Source organism: Antennarius striatus, chromosome 10 (genome assembly GCF_040054535.1).
Source record: "Antennarius striatus isolate MH-2024 chromosome 10, ASM4005453v1, whole genome shotgun sequence".
Classification (NCBI taxonomy): domain Eukaryota; kingdom Metazoa; phylum Chordata; class Actinopteri; order Lophiiformes; family Antennariidae; genus Antennarius; species Antennarius striatus.
Window position 1 is genome coordinate 1,121,870 of NC_090785.1, and position 17,299 is coordinate 1,139,168.

The following is a 17,299-nucleotide window of genomic DNA, read 5'->3' on the forward strand; positions in this document are numbered from 1 at the left end:
ATGCAGCTGACCTCCGCTCTTCTCTGCTCTCTATTGTTTCAGCCACTTCCTGTTTCCTCTCTGGTTGTTTTTTGGGCGGTGGGGAGGAAACTCCACCGCTGTCCAGCTCCCGCTGCTCCCCCAGGACAGGATGTGTTCGCTGACCACTTCCTGTCGGAGCTGAAGGACTTGCTCAAGGTCCTGATGGTTCTGCCTCCGTTAAAGAGGAGGAGAACAGGCCTGGGGTTAAAGGTCATTATTGATCAGGCCTGATTATTGGTCCTCTGGACTGGTTTTAGCCCCACCCACCCCCCAGCCTGACCAGAACAGAACCAAACCGAACCAATCAGGACAGATACGCCCACAGAATACATGTTAAGTCATCATGACTGGGGCTAAACCCCGCCCCTTTAGGTTCGGGGTCATTTTGGTTGGTTTAAGATTTTATTTTGGATGTTAGGGTGGTGACATCATCACCAGAGTGGTGACATCATCACCAGAGGGGTGACATCACCACCAGAATTGTCTATAAATTTCCACTTTAAATCACAGTTTTCCTCCTCTTCTTCTTGTTGTCATGGAAACGTAGTCTGATCTGTGCTGCTGCTAGCGATGCTAATCTGGAAGCTAAGAGATGTACACTTCCTGCTGAGGGCGGAGCAACGGGACCTCCAACCAATGACCTCATGAGCTGCAGTTGAACCTGGAGCTGATGGAGGAAACCAGACAGCTGCTGTAACGGTCACATGATTAACTTCATCCAATCAGATTCTAGATCTCCATCAGCAGCTTCTGAGGATGATGACGGTTCTGGACCAGAACCACAATTTATTAAAATGTAAATGTATTAAATTTATCATAACTCAGTGACTCAGATTATTATTAATTATTATTAATTATTATTAATTAATTAATTATTTTAACCTATAATTATTTAAATCAAAGTATTTGTTTGTTTTTATGTTTACTTTAAATGAGTGTCTCCGGTCATATCATTTATTTATGCTTTAACAGTTACACCAGAAACCGATCGCATTGATTTTATTTTGTGGGACGAACGGAAGCGGTCCGGTATCACGGCTTTTATTTTGAAATCCATAAGCGGAAGCGTCATCGGCTCTCAATCTGCGCAGCTTCACGCTGTTCAGATGAGAGCCCAGTTTCTCCTCCCAGAGTTCCCAGTCTGCCGCCGCTCCGGAGTTTGCTGGTGCAACCAGCGGGAAGGAGACCAGAACCACCCGAACCGGACCGAACCAGACCCGGACCGGAACCGGGACTAGAACCCAACCGGGACCAGAGGTGAGCCTCTTTAATACTTTGGTGTCAGGTGGACCCGACCGGTTGTGGTCGGTCGAGGTCCTAGTGGTTCTGTTTCTGGGACGAAGCTGCAGATGACGTCATTACACACGATATCACGTCATACGTACCAAAAGCAAAAAAGTAAAGCGTTTATTTCGTGGGCGTTTATCTGTAAATAAAGAAACCTGATTGGCTCAGTTACTCAATTTATTGAAAGTTCAAGGCACTCCAGGCCCCGCCCACATGGATCAGGTACGAGGTAAGGTAAGCCCCGCCCAGTGACGTGACTGTCACATGATCAATAACAACAACAACAACAAATGAGAAGAGGCAAGTTTGTTTAGATGGTGTGATTCATTTTTATGAATCGTCCAATGGAATTCAAGCACTGTCATTGATGGCCACGCCCACAGGAAGTAACTTCTTGAGTCGGGTTCTTTGGTACCTGGCATCGTTTCACCAGGCATTGTAATCAAACCCGACTCTGATCGGCATCAACGCTTCTTTTGTTTTTGCTTTGTTTATTTTAGCCAACCAAAGAGCTCGCTTGTGTCACATGACCAAAACAATGACATCCATGGCAGCTGGAGCTAAAGGCTAGTTTAGCTTTACCAGTTTAATGATATCATAGCCAGAGAAACACCCAGTGGTGGAGGTAGCAATGAAATACGACTTCCTGCTCCTCATCAGCATCATCTTCATCACCAGGGCTGGGTGATGAAGATGAACCTCTCCTGAGAGCAGCTGGTCTGAGAACAGTCGCTGGTTTCATGTGACGACTGGAGGAGGAAAAATGTCAAGGAGGAAGCTGCTCTGACTCACTTCCTCCTCCTCCTCCTTTGTTTTCTGTCATTTTTATTGTTTTTTCTTCTCCTTCTTTTCGTCTCCTTTCCTCCTGTTAAAAAACTCATATTTTAACTTCTGTTTAGTTTTTTTTTGTCAGAACTTTATTGATAAGTGTGATTTCCTGTTTATTTCAGGACGTGACCTTGACAGTTTTCCTGCAGGACTGACAAATATATTTTTACTTTGGCTGAACCAGGAGTTAGACTGAGTCTTTTAGCAAACAGGACTTAGACTGAGTCTTTTGGGAAACATGAGTTAGGCTGTTTCTTTCCTGAACCAGGAGTTAGTCTGTACCACACTGCGCTCCCATCCCATAAACAGAGGTTTGTGTTCTGCTCCTCGCTGCTCTGGTGGTCGTGGGTTCTCCAGCATTGGTTCTGATCGATTGATTAGCTGATTGATGATCATCGATTGTTCAGAGACCCTCTGCTGGACTCATGAACAGTGTGTTCTTTGAAAGCGCCCCGCCCTGCAGCGACACGTCCGCCTCGCTGCAGTCACTCCCTTATCCTGTGTCTGTCCAGAGGTCAGAGGTCACGGTGCTGCAGAAACAATACAGCGTCTGTGTTCGCCTGATGACATCATGCTTTGTTCTGCTTCAGTGGTTTTAGTTGGTGGGGGGCGGGGGGCGGGAGCATGAGGGGGGTCAGAGGTCACGCTGATGGTATCTGAGTGCAGAGAAACCGGTTCCAAAAGCTTTGACTCCGTCTCCTCTGGTCTCAGATGGACGTCTGGCGTCTGTAGCGGCTGTAGCTCAGGGATGAGAACCAATCACAGCCCGGCTCCATGCTGGTCGTCATGGCCTCACTGGATGGAAGCACGCCGGTCGAGTCACTGCTGGTAGCCATCCATCTGGAGAGGTGAGAGGTTAACAGGCCACACACGAGTCCGTGCAACACTCACAAGTCCATACAACACAACACACACTTTATGAGTCCATACAACACACACACACACACACACACACACACACACACACACACACACACACACACACACACACACATTAAAATGTGGTTATCCCTGCAGGTACCTGGACACCTTCCGCCAGGGCGGTCTCTTATTGGCTAAAGACTTCACACACCTGGATCACGATGCGTTGGTCAGTCTGGGCGTGACCGCAACAGGACACAGGAAGAGAATCCTACGATTGGTCGACTACATCCACAGGACGGAGGCTCAGCGAGCCAACCAGAAAGCGGATCTTCCTCGGGATCGCAGTCACTCCGTGACGGAGCGACGTCACGGAACCACCTTGAGTGGAGCTGATACCTTTGAGGCGTTCAGGAACAGCTCAGTTCCAAATCTCGCCGCCATGCTGTCCGACTCCAACAAACCTGCAATAAAACCGGTTCCCAAACCCAGAACCGTCTTCAACCGCCGCAGGATGGCACCCATCCAATTCTGCCCAACCCCAGACCCTGTGACACCCACACCCAGGAGGCTTTCCCAGGAATCCATCTGTTTTACCGTGCTAGAGGGGTTGACCACAGGGGACGCCCCCGCATCTGATAACCGGTTGATGTCTGACCCCACAAACAAGCCAACGTTTCCCGGCCAAAGACCAAACCACCCGGACAGAAGGAGGCCAAGTCGCAGCTTATCCTTGTCAGATTCTGGAGTGTTGCTACCTCCTGTTCCTCCAAGATTGAAACGTGGGGCACCCCCAGCGTTGTTACAGGGGTCGCCACCTTCTTCTTCTTGCCCTGTGCGTCTGGAGCAGAGCCAGACTCCCCCAGTGACTTCCTGTCGCGATAGTCTTGACAACAGCAGACTCTCCGGGTCGTCAACGTCCGGCTCACCCAGAGGTGGAGGAATCGAGATGGTCTCTAATGAGATCTACTGGGGCACTTTACCTGGTTATACCCCATCCCCCATTGGGGGGAGGAGTTATTGCATTCAGCAGTCAGCTCCTCCGACTCCACCCAGGCATACCCCTGACAGGAATCAAGAGAGGAACAGGTTGGTCAGTCTGGTGTCTTGGTTTCCTGAAAAGGGTCCCTACTACAGGTTTTTGCCTTTGTAGACGAGCTGAGTCCAAACCAATGAACGTCTAAGTCATCTGACCAATCGACCAACCGACTGACCCATTTGCTGGCCAACCAAATGACCTACCTACCAACTGACCGACCTACCGATCTACCTTCTGTAACTCCTCAGTCTTTCACCATCCTGTCCTGAAAATGAAATGTCCCACTAGCATTGATAAAAGCGTTTTTCGTAGTAAAGTCGAAAGGTCAGGGTAGCTACTTAAATGGTCACTTGAATCACTGAAGTGTATTGAAAATCAATTATTGATTGATTCTGATGTGTTTTCAGTGGCAGCACTTTAAGCAACAACTCTTCAGGATCGGCCAGAGGTGAGTACAACCAATGACAACAGGTTGTTTGTCCAGTTATTTAAGGACAACTACTGAAGTGTTTTTTGAAGACCCCCCAGTTTCAGACTGGTTGAGCTGAGATTCCATTGCCATCCACGCTAGAGAACCCAGTTACCTCAATCTTCTTTGTTCAGCTTCAACAGATGACCCTGAGGAGGAGATCAACCCATACTGTGAAACGATATTCCAAACCAGAAGAGGTGTTCTCACCTGTGAGGTGAGACAGGACTACAGATATTAGCTCCCCAATGGACTTTGGCTAGAAGAAAGAGCTGGAGGAACCTTCACCATATATTTTCCAATATGATCTCATCGATGTTTGGTTCCTCAGGGAGAAAAGAGCCGACTGGAGGACAGAGACCTGAGGAGGGTGGAGGAGAAATCTGCAGAAGATCAGGGGTAAGACATGAGCGACTTTTAAAGGTGTTTTTTCAGCTTTGAGTCATCAAACATTGAGTACTGTGCTGCTTCCTCAGAAAGTTCAGATTGCCTGTCAGGTAGATATAAAGCAGTGTCATCTGCACATCGTGTTATCTCTGGAGCGCCTCAAGGCTCTACACTCGGCCCACTGTTAGAAATGTATTTTATTTTATTGTGTCGGTTTAAACTCAAGCTTTTGTTGACTTCAGACAAAGTTGATACTGTACTTCATATTAAAAAACGACTTAACAAATAAGTAATCTGATTACATAAAAACATAAACCGTCAACAGACGTCACAACAACTAACCTGTAGAAGTTTCCTTTGTCCTTTCAGGGGTCAGAAGTTCTCCTGGAAGAGGCGTTTGTCTCAGGCTCTTCACTCTGGAGACTCTCCGGGTTACAGCACCGTCGGGGAGCCTCCACCCCCGGTCCGCTACCCCTCCCTGCCCCTCCACACGTTCCCTCTAGAGTCCGACGAGGACCTCACCATCTCCCCCTATGCCAGCTACACCTCCCTGACGGAGAGAGCCCCGCCCATCATCAGCAGCTGGCTGGAAAAGTTGTCTCCACAGGGGTGCGTTTGACTTTCTCAGCTGTTTCCAAGAGGGAACAGTCATACGTAGCATAGCGTAGCTAAAAAAAAAACTGTCTAGCTAATGGAACATGCTAGCACTGGTCTGTCACATTATCCTCTACTTGACCCTAACTCTCCCTTGTCGCTTCATTCGGGAATGCTAATTTTAAGTTAGCATCATAGCTAATATGAAAATAAGAGAAAAATGTATGTCCTGTTTGTCAGGGGTCAGAGGTCAGCGCTGGCTGTTGTGCTGCGTTTACTCCTGTTTCCTCATCCTTGTGTCTCCTCCCTCCTGAGGGGATGCCTTGTCACCTTCCTCTCTTCCTTCTCCTCCTCTTCTTCATCCTCCACTCGGTGTGTGCTTGTCTTTCCCTATCTGACCACTTTCCTCACCTCAAACATACAGATGACAAACAGACAAAGTAATGCTGAAACTGACTTTAAGGTGCTAGCTGGGTGCTAACCAAAAACGAAGGTTAACAATGTTAGGATAAGTTTTCATCTAGCTAGCACAAACCTGTGATGCTGATGTTAGCTGAAGTCTGTGTCTGGTTGGATAGTATTCCTATGGAGTAATTAATGAATAAAGTGTAAATGTTTTACGTGTGTGATTCAACCATGAACAACCGTCGTCTCATATGTTCTTATTTTTCCAGAAATTATGTTTTCCAGAAGCGTTATGTGAAGTTTGATGGCAAAAACTTGATGTACTTTGGCAACGAGAAGGTAATTCAGAGATATTTTATGGAAATCTTCTTGCTAATATGTGAATTGTTTGCTGATGTTGATGTGTTAGCTTGTTATCTACAACCTACACCGCCTTTGTTTCACCAGATGACGTTCAGAAATGTGTGTATTGGTTTGGGTCATTTCGTCTGCCCTGTTCTGTTTCAGGACGCCTACCCTAAAGGAGTGATCCCATTGGCTGCCATCCAGATGGCCCGCCCCGCCAAAGACAATAAATTTGAAATTGTGACAAATCACCGGATCTTTGTTTTCAGGACTGACAATGAAGGTAAAAACTAAAACCTCCTGTCCTCACACGGTTAAAAATAGGTAAAGATGATGATGATGGTGATGATGATGGTGATGAAGATGATGGTGATGATGATGGTGGTGATGATGACGACCATGATGGTGATGATGATGATTGTGATGATGATGATAATGATTTTGATGGTGATGGTGATGATGATGATGGTGGTGACTATGATGACGATGATTGTGATGATGATGATGATGGTGATGATGTTGACAGTGATGATGATGATGACGATGATGTGATAATGAAGGTGATGATGGTGATGATGATGGTGAAGAAGGTGATGGTGATGATGATGATGATGGTGGTGATGATGATGACCATGATTGTGATGATGATGATGATGATGACGATGGTGATGGTGATGATATTGATGGTGATGACGAAGATGATGGTGATAATGATGACAGTGATGATGATGATGATGACGACAATGATGTGATAATGATGGTGATGAAGGTGATGGTGATGGTGGTGATGAAGGTGATGATGATGATGGTGATGTTGATGATGATGGTGGTGATGATGACGACCATGATGGTGATGATGATTGTGATGATGATGATCATGATTTTGATGTTGATGGTGATGATATTGATGGTGATGACGAAGATGATGTTGATGATGACAGTGATGATGACGATGACGATGTGATAATGATGGTGATGAAGGTGATGATGATGATGGTGATGAAGGTGATATTGATGGTGATGATGATGATAATAATCATGATGATGGTTAGGATGTTGATAATCATGATAATGATGATGATGATGGTGGTGGTGGTGGTGATGATGATGATGATGATAATCATGATAATGGTGAGGGTGATGATGATGATGATGATGATGATAATCATGATAATGGTGAGGGTGATGATGATGATGATGATAATCATGATAATGGTGAGGATAATGATGATGATAATCATGATAATGATGATGGTGGTGATGATGATGATAATCATGGTGATGGTGATGATGATGACAGTGATGATGACGAAGACGATGTGATAATAATGGTGATGAAGGTGATGATGATGATGGTGATGAAGGTGATATTGATGGTGATGATGATGATAATAATCATGATGATGGTTAGGATGATGATGATGATGATGATAATCATGATAATGATGATGGTGGTGATGATGATGATAATCATGGTGATGGTGATGATGATCTGTGGTCTCAGTGCTCAGGCGACGGTGGCTCACCACGCTGCAGGAACACGTCCGGGATCAGCTGGTGTTCGGTCGGCGGCGTTTCGGTCCCGGGTCTCACTGCCAGAAACACGGCGTCCTCGATCTGAAGGGAACCAAATCGAAGGTTTACGCCGCCATCAACATGGAGCAGATCTGGCTGCACAAGAGCGAACAGGTGAGATCTGTTCACGCAACACGAAAGACGCGTAACAACATGTTCATGCTAATCAATAGTGTGTGTGTGTGTGTGTGTGTGTGTGTTTGTTGTGTGTGTGTGTGTGTGTGTGTGTGCGCGTCTGTGCTCGTGTGTGTGTGTGTGTAGTGTTTTCGTAGTGGAATCGGCATCACGTTGATTGAAGCTCGAGGAGCGACGATCCGAGATGGAAAAAACAAGAGCTTTGATCTCATAACTCCGTATAAAATCTTCAGGTAAGACTCACCTGTAGACAGTCCTGGTCCAGAACCTGTTGGTGGTACCTGGTGGTCTTACCTGGTCCAGAACTGTTGGTGGTACCTGGTCCAGAACCTGTTGGTGGTACCTGGTGGTGGTACCTGGTCCAGAACTGTTGGTGGTACCTGGTCCAGAACCTGTTGGTGGTACTTGGTGGTGGTACCTGGTCCAGAACTGTTGGTGGTACCTGGTCCAGAACCGTCAGCATCCTCAGAAGCTGGTATCAGAAGACACAGCTGTGTCACTGGTGATAAGGTGGTGATAAGCTAACGCTAATCGCTCCTGTGATCCCCTCTCAGCTTCACAGCGGAGTCAGACCGGGACAAACGGGACTGGATGGAGGCGCTGCAGGAGTCCATCGCCGAGACTCTGTCGGATTACGAGGTCGCCGAGAAGATCTGGTCCAACCGGTCCAACAGAATGTGTGCCGACTGCAAGGCCCTGAACCCCGACTGGGCCTCCATCAACCTGTGTGTAGTCATCTGCAAGAACTGTGCAGGTAGCCCACTGTTTGGTTCTTGTTACCTAGGAGACAACCTACCGGGTCACATGTCACCTACGGGTCTGTTCACCTGCAGGGCAGCACAGAGGACTGGGAACCATGGTTTCAAAAGTTCAGAGTCTGAAACTGGACACCAGCGTGTGGAGCAACGAGATCGTCCAGGTGAGAGTCGAACCGGTCTGGACCAGCGTCCAGCGGGACGGAACCACCACTAGATCGAGCCAGAAGGTCAACAGGTCGAGGGCCTACTCCTGGGTGATTGGTGACCAACTCACGGTTGCGTTCTGTTTGTGTGACAGCTGTTCATCATGCTGGGCAATGACCGGGCCAATGACTTCTGGGCGGCCCGGCTGCCGCCATCCGACGAGCTGGACTGCGACGCCTCGCCGGAGCAGAGGAGGGAATTCATCACCCAGAAGTACAGAGAGGGGTCTTACCGCCTGAGTCACCCGGCGTTCAGCCGCCAGGAGGAGCTACTCAAGGTCCGACGGAGAACCGCCATCTTCTAACCCCTTGACCCAAACACCCACAACTTTGTGTAGCTCCTACAACCAAAACCCAAGGCTACAACGCATCCAGAACCGATTACAACAGATTATTTACTCTAATTCCTAATCATAGCCTCTAAGTGAAGTGCACAAGCTTGGAAAATGAAGACCTGATGCAGGAAAGATGGACGTCATTTTGTTGACTAGCTAACATAAATTTGCAAACTTACTAACATTAGCATGTTGACTAATAGTTTTTTGAGAAGCTAACATTAGTTTTTTTGATTAGCTAGGAGTTTTTGGATAGCTAACATTAGTTTGCTGACTAGCTAGCATTATTTCATTGACTAGTTAAAATCAGTTCCTTCTGGCCAACAATCAGTCCTCGCCCACTTGAGAATCTTCTGCCACCTGGATGTTCATGCGTTGGCGCTAACACACCTTCCCCAGACAAGATTTGTGGCGTTATTTTAGACGCGTCACCTGAATTCCATCGGAGGCGGGGCAGGGAGGTACTTATGTCAGATCAAGTCTTCTGAGGCGTCTCTCTTCAACAGGTCCTGTGCGCCGCCGTCTCTGAACAGACTCTTCTGAAAACAGTCACTCAGATTTTCTCAGAGGCGGAGTCACTTCGGCTTTCCAACGACGCCAATGGTTGCCAAAGACATCATCACCTGCTGGATCCCTGCCCCGGACCAGGTCTGGATGTCTTTTTAGGTCCATATCTGACATAAAATTGTATATTTGTTGGTAGAGTAAGGAAAAAGTTCCGCTTCTGGTTTACCCAACCCTACTTCTAACCAACCAAGGCTGCAGCTGAATCGTTCTTGTCTTCTCAGATCCCAGTGTGTACGACGAGATCATGCAGCCGGTCCTTCACTCCGGTTACCTCTACAAGTCCAGCTCAGTCCACAGAGGAACCCTGTCCCGGAAAACCCGGGAAGACTTCCAAAAGTTCTGGTGCTCCGTGGACCAGTCTCTGCTCTTCTATGAGTCGGACCGATCGGCTGATCCCTGCATGCAGATCAGCGTTAAAGACATTATGTGTTTGGGGGTCAATCGACCCAGCGCCACCAACAACAACAACGGCTTCATCGACAGGTATGCTATTCGTCTTCACCTCATCTTGAAATGATATTAGTCAGTTTGGTGCAACGTTTCTGTGTTTGTCAGGTTTCGTTACACCTTCGAGTTGTACTTGACTTCGGAGAAACTTTATCAGTTCGGTCTTGAGACGGCCGACGCTCTGCACAGCTGGACCCGCTCCATCGGGAAGGTTTGTTGACTTGCTAAGATTCGTTTTTCAACCCAACTGGTTGAGTTGACTCTGGTATCTCGGACTAACCTGTTTATCTCCATCAGGCTGCAACACCCCTCAGCTGTCACTGCTTGCTGACTCGGGAGTTTGAACGGGTCGGTCTGCTTCGGTACCGAGCCATGCTGGACCCTCAGCAGTGGAAGGAGGCCTACTTTGTCCTGCAGAAGTCCAACCTTTTCATTTGCCCTCAAAACGACGGCGCGGCCGAGGACATCATCAACCTGAATCGACTGCAGGAACTCAGTCAGTCCTCGTTTTTGTCTGAAAGTCGCCCAGGTGATCGTTTGATCGGGTCTAGTCAATGTCTCTGCTTGCGTTGAAGGTACCACCTCTGAGACGGACAACCACGACAAGAAGGACATCCTGGTTTTGGTTGAAAAAGGAAGGTGAGTTGAAAGATTTCCTTCCACTGGACTCTCCTCTTTATTTCCTGGTATTTATTGGTTTACTTCCTGTCAGGACGCTGCACCTTCAGGGCGTCGGCCGGACGGATTTCTCTCTGTGGTATTCGGACATCCAGCGAGCCGCCGGCGGGAAGGGGAACACTCTGCGAGAACAGCAGCTCAGCCGGAATGACATCCCCATCATCGTGGACAGTTGCATCGCCTTCATCACTCAGTACGGTGAGGAAGACGAGAACCACCTCAAACAAACATCACCGCAATACCGTCTTTGTGCCTTGTTAGACCTGAGTGACCCTCTGGGCATTCTCTGTAGGTCTGGGCCACGAGGGGATCTACCGAAAGAACGGCGCCAAGTCCAGGATCAAACTCTTGATGGACGAGTTTCGCAAGGACGCGCGAAACGTCAAGCTGAGGATCGGAGACCACTTCATCGAGGACGTGACTGATGTTCTCAAGAGGTTCTTCAGAGAGGTGGAGGACCCAGTCTTCATGGCCGACCTCCACCCACTGTGGCAGGAGGCTGCCAGTAAGTCCAATTAGCTCAGCACCAGAGTGTCAGGTTGGTTTCAGGTGTTGTCGATCGCTGACTTCCAATCTTTCCCGTTCCCAGAAATCCCTCAGAAGAGTCTCCGGTTGGACCGCTACAAAGAGATCATCAGGAGTCTTCCTCGAGTCAACAGGACCACACTGGCTGCCCTCATCAGTCACCTCTACAGGTGAGCTGGGGCTAACATGCTAACATACCTGCATCAACCAGTCTCTCATTGGTCAGTCTGCTCAGTCTGTTAGCTGTGCTGTTAGCATCGGTTGTGGTTGAACCCTCCCCTACAGGGTCCAGAAGTGCGCCGATCTGAACCAGATGTGTACCAAGAACCTGTCGCTGCTGTTCGCTCCCAGTCTGTTCCAGACTGATGGGAAAGGAGAACATGAGGTGAAGATCGTGGAGGATCTGATTGACAACTACCTGAACGTCTTTGACGTGAGTACGACTTTAAGATCCGAACCGATCGACTGAAACAGAACCAACTAATAGCGCGATCCTGTTCCAGATCGATGAGGAGCATCAGACCCAGATTGAGCTGGAGATCAGCCTCATCACCACCTGGAAGGACACTCAGGTACTCACCGGTGATGTCATAACTAATCTACCAATCAGAAGTCTGAGGGAGAGGCTGGCTGGGCGGGGCCTAAATAAGACTTCAATGGTTCCAACTAATGCATGGAAGCAAAAAGGTCCACAGCCCTTCAAACACCTGGCTGTCAACCTAAAGGAGGAAAGCAGAACAGGAACAGCTCCACCCCCAGGCTGGGAGGAGTAACAGCACCCAACAATCACAACAACAGATACGATCATAGCACCGCCCACCCCAGCCCTCAGCCAATCTAAATATGCCAGTGATGATGATGATGATGATGATGATGATAATGATGAAGATGATCTGTCCAGCTGTCTCAGGCCGGGGATCTGATCATTGAAGTCTACTTGGAGATGAAGATCCCGGACTGCTGCGTCACCCTGAAGGTCAGTTTGTTCAGGTCCCTCATTCACGTTGGTCTGTGAAGAGACTGTGACCTTTGACCTGTGACCTCTTGCAGGTCTCTCCCACCATGTGCGCTGAGGAGCTGACCAATCAGGTCCTGTTCATGAGGAACGTCCCGGCTGGTGACAAAGACGTGTGGATGGCGTTTGAGGCCATCGAGGACGGACAGCTGGGTAGGGCGGGGCCACACCTGTGCATATGACACGCCCACAACGGTGTGTTCACAGAGCATGGGAGTTTCAACCGACGGCTGGTGTCCTTGTCATTCCAGAGCGTCCCTTACACCCCAAGGAGAAGGTTCTCGAGCAGGCCCTCCAGTGGTGCAAGATGTCCGATCCAAGCTCCGCCTACCTGGTGGTGAAGAGGGTTCCTATTGGAGACGGCATCAACATCCTCACCTGTAAGTCAACGCCAGCGCACCTGAGCCCTAAAGTCTGACCTCCTCATCATGTTTCTGTCCGTCCAGCGTACAAAAGCGAGATCATGAAGATCGGACTCCTGAGGTGTCGGGAGGAACCGCCGAAGCTCCTCCAGGGGAACCGCTTCCAGGAGAGAACCTTCCAGATCGTAGAGCGCAAACTGCTGCTACTCAAAGATAGAAAGGTAACGGCTGGGTTCCTGACCCGGTTCTGATCTGGTTCTGATCCAGTTCTGATCCGGTCCTGACTTGTCTCTGTTGTCCTTCAGAGCATCAAGCCGGAGAAGGAGTGGTTCCTGAAGTCAATGAAGATCTACATCGGCATCCGCCGGAAACTGAAGGCTCCAACCAGGTAACATTCAAATCACCAGCAGGGGGCGCCTGAAGGTATTTACTCTGAGATCAAAGCAGGGGTCACGGGTCAAAGGTCAGGGGCCACCAATCAGTAAAGTTTGTTTTGTGTCCGCCCACAGATGGGGATTTACAGTGATGTCAGACAAACACCAGCTGTAAGTATCATCATCATCATCATCATCATCATCATCATCATCATCACTGTTTCCTGCTTCGAGAACATAGAAAATAATCTCCTCAGTGTTATTGTTGTTGTTATTGTTGTTGTTATTTCTGGTAGTTTTAGTGCCACCTAGTGGCAGAAAGAATCACGCCCCAGTTTGAGTTGACCGTGCTTTTATTTTGAAATGAGGATGTTTCATCTCAAAGCAGGAAGTAGTTTAGATGTTAACATTTGTTGACCCGCCAGAAGCATCATTTGAATTAAATATTCTTCCTTCACGTCATTGGATAAAGTGTGCCGTTTGTTTGTGTTGCCATGACGACGTGATTGGCTGCCTGTCTTCCTCTCCTCTCAGGTTTCTGTGCTGCAGCTGTGAGGCTGAACTCTGGGACTGGATCGCCAGTTTCCTCAGAGCTCAGGTCAGACCGGGTTGTTGCGCTGTGATTGGTCAGTGATTTCACCGGCGCCTCTACTGACTCCTCCCCCTGTTTCCCCCCCAGAACGATGACCCGGGTCCTCCGGTACTCCGGCGCCACTCGTCCTCCGACATCGCCAAGCAGAAGTTCGGCACGATGCCGCTCGTCCCAATCAGAGGAGACGAGAGCAACAGCAGCCTGCTGTCAGCCAATCAGACGCTGGTCAGACGCTCCACCTGTGTGTTTGATTGATGATGTCACACCCGGACCTCAGGGGTCCAGCCAATCAGACGCTCCACCTGTGTGTTTGATTGATGATGTCACACCCGGACCTCAGGGGTCCAGAAACAGACCGACCAAATCAAACAGAGACAAATGTGCTTCTAAAATGTTTAAAAAAAGAAACTAAGCAGGAAGTTGTGGCGACTTACATAAAAATTAAACAATTTAAATAAAACTAAAAACTGATTCATTACTTCTGTTTCTTTTTTTCTACAGAGAAAATTACACGACAGGAGGACTCTGTCCATGTACTTTGTGAGTATTTAACTTTAAACTAACACTTTGTGAATATATATTATTTAAATTGATACTTTATTTATTACTTTATATCGATACTTGTTATGAGTATTTAACTGTTAATTGGAACTTCGTTAATATTTATTACTTTACATTGATACTTTTTTAGTATTTATTACTTTAAATTGATATTTTGTTAATACTTATTAATTGAAATTGATACTTTGTGACTAAGTTTAAAGTGATACTTTGTTAATATTTATTACTTGAAACTGATACTTTTATATTACTTATTACTTTAATACTTTGTCAGTATTTCTTACTTTACATTGATAATTTCTGAGTATTTATTCTTTAATATTGATATTTTATTAATACTGTACTTATAACTTGAAATTGATACTTTGTGAGTTATTAACTTTAAAGTGATACTGTGTTAATATTACTTTAAAATTATATTTTGTGAGTATTTATTACTTTAAATTGATACTTTGTTAATATTTATGACTTAAAATTGATACATTGTTCATATTTATTATTTTAAATTAATACTTTGTTCATATTTGCGGTATGTATTGTACTCTTCCCATAAACTGATGATCTCTGTTTTTTCCTGCAGCCCATGAAGGTGCAGCAGGACTCCTTCGAGGAGCGCTCAGAGTCTCCCGACCTCCCCGAGCCGCTCTACGAGGAGGTGGGGGACTTTGGCCTTCAGGTCCTGAAGTCTCTGGAGACCAGCTTCCGGTCCTGCAGTGCCGGCGAGACCCAGGAGGTCCCAGAACGGCCCCCGCTCAGACTGGTTCCAGTGGAACCTGGACGGGTGGAACAGGTGCCAGGAGGGGGTGCTGTGGAGCCGAGAGGAGGAGCAAACGGCCGCTCCCTGCAGCAGCCTGCAGGCCGGAGGAGTCAGCAGGGGGTCTGCTCCTCATCACAGGAACTCCTGCTGCAGGAGCTGTCATCAGCCTTCACCAAGAAGACCGAGGAAGAGGAGGAGGAGGAAGAGGAGAGGCCGTATGACGCCTGAGCATCACGTACCCTCCAGACTGACGAGAGGAAGTTCCCTCTACTCCAGTTATCATTCATTTTACTATGTTACACAGGAAGGTTGTCATGAGTTCTACTGAAAGCTAACTAGCTTAGCTTAGCTTAGTTTAGCATTCAATCCAAAAAATCCAAACACAAATAATGTGTTGATGTCAAACGTCTGGATTCAAGTCTCAGTCACTGAAAGTAGGACAGTTTTACATGTTTTATGATGTATTGAAGTATCTTGAAGTATTATGTTTAGTCTAAACCTGCAGTGAACGCAATCACACCTGAATCTTCTTTGTATTTGTTCATCTAGAATTTCTCTCTCTCTCTGTAATTATATATATATATATATATATATATATATATATATATATATATATATATATATATATATATATATATAAAAATAACAAACCTGGTGCCTAAAATACCCACAATGCATCTCAAGGACGCATGTGAAATGCTAGTCGCAGCTAACGTAGCCACACTGACTTGTGTGACATCACGGCTCAGATGATGTCACATATCATGTTTTTCTATTAACTGTATTTATGAACAGAACTGATCAGATTATTGATGTTCTGCTCGTATCATGTGATCAATAAACATATCAGTAACGATAATCTGTTCGTTAATAATAAATGGTTTTATCTGGTTAAACTGCTGAGTAAGAGTACTACAGATGCAGTATTTGCGTTGAGGATGTTGATAGAGAAGTCCAGAGAAGGCCAGAGGGAGCTGCATTGTGTTTTTGTAGATCTAGAGAAAGCTGATGACAGGGTGCCCAGAGAGGAACTGTGGTATTGTATGAGGAAGTCTGGAGTGGCAGAGAAGTATGTTAGAGCGGTGCAGGACATGTATGAGGACTGTAAGACAGTGGTGAGGTGTGTGTAGGTGTGACAGAGAAGTTCAAGGTGGAGGTGGGACTGCATCAGGGATCAGCTCTGAGCCCCTTCTTGTTGCCATGGTGATGGACAGGCTGACAGACGAGGTTAGACAGGAATCTCCATGGACTATGATGTTTGCAGATGACATTGTGATCTGCAGTGAGAGCAGGGAACAGGTGGAGGAGAAGCTAGAGAGGTGGAGGTTTGTCCTGGAAAGGAGAGGAATGAAGGTTAGCCGCTGTAAGACAGAGTACATGTGTGTGAATGAGAGGGACCCAAGTGGAAGAGTGAGGTTACAGGGAGAAGAGATCAAGAAGGTGGAGGATTTTAAGTACTTAGGGTCAACAGTCCAGAGCAATGGAGAGTGTGGAAAAGAGGTGAAGAAGCGTGTCCAGGCAGGATGGAACGGGTGGAGGAAAGTGTCAGGTGTGATGTGTGATAGAAGAGTTTCAGCTAAAATGAAAGGAAAGGTGAACAAAACTGTGGTGAGACCAGCGATGTTGTTTGGTCTAGAGACAGTGTCACTGAGGAAAAGACAGGAGACAGAGCTGGAGGTAGCAGAGATGAAGATGCTGAGGTTCTCTCTGGGAGTGACCAGGATGGATAGGATCAGGAATGAGTCCATCAGAGGGACAGCACATGTTAGAGGTTCTGGAGATAAAGTCAGAGAGGCCAGACTGAGATGGTTTGGACATGTCCAGAGGAGAGATAGTGAATATATTGGTAGAAGGATGCTGAGGTCTGAACTGCCAGGCAGGAGGCCTAGAGGAAGACCAAAGAGGAGGTTTATGGATGTAGTGAAAGAGGACATGAAGGTAGTTGGTGTGAGAGAAGAGGAGGAGAAGACAGGGTTAGATGGAGGACACTGATTGGCTGTGGAGACCCCTGAAGGGAAAAGCCCAAAGGAGAAGAAGAAGAAGAAGAAACTGCTGAGTGTGCAGGAAGAAACTGGTTCCACTAGTTTTAATGGTGACACACGATGTGGTTAGTTGTACCAACACTGATGATGCTGAATAACCAATCAGTCCAGATGTGATCAATGAAGTCACTCTAGGT

General features: G+C 47.1%; 1 protein-coding gene across 1 annotated transcript; it reads left to right on the forward strand.

Annotated features, from left to right (window-relative positions):
• Positions 1 to 1,136: 1,136 nt before the first annotated feature.
• arap3 (ArfGAP with RhoGAP domain, ankyrin repeat and PH domain 3) lies at positions 1,137 to 15,554 on the forward strand. The gene is made up of 34 exons (XM_068325474.1): positions 1,137 to 1,278; positions 2,848 to 2,984; positions 3,154 to 4,086; positions 4,444 to 4,484; positions 4,640 to 4,722; positions 4,837 to 4,904; positions 5,262 to 5,501; positions 6,161 to 6,230; positions 6,399 to 6,519; positions 7,741 to 7,925; positions 8,073 to 8,179; positions 8,501 to 8,700; positions 8,780 to 8,865; positions 9,003 to 9,185; positions 9,749 to 9,890; positions 10,031 to 10,292; positions 10,365 to 10,467; positions 10,554 to 10,752; positions 10,832 to 10,895; positions 10,969 to 11,132; positions 11,227 to 11,439; positions 11,524 to 11,629; positions 11,745 to 11,892; positions 11,963 to 12,031; positions 12,361 to 12,435; positions 12,510 to 12,627; positions 12,726 to 12,854; positions 12,921 to 13,057; positions 13,142 to 13,224; positions 13,346 to 13,381; positions 13,745 to 13,808; positions 13,890 to 14,027; positions 14,304 to 14,342; positions 14,944 to 15,554. The coding sequence occupies exons 2-34, from the start codon at positions 2,911 to 2,913 to the stop codon at positions 15,346 to 15,348; spliced, it is 5,085 nt and encodes a 1,694-aa protein (XP_068181575.1). The 5' UTR covers positions 1,137 to 1,278; positions 2,848 to 2,910; the 3' UTR covers positions 15,349 to 15,554.
• The last annotated feature ends 1,745 nt before the right edge of the window (positions 15,555 to 17,299 follow it).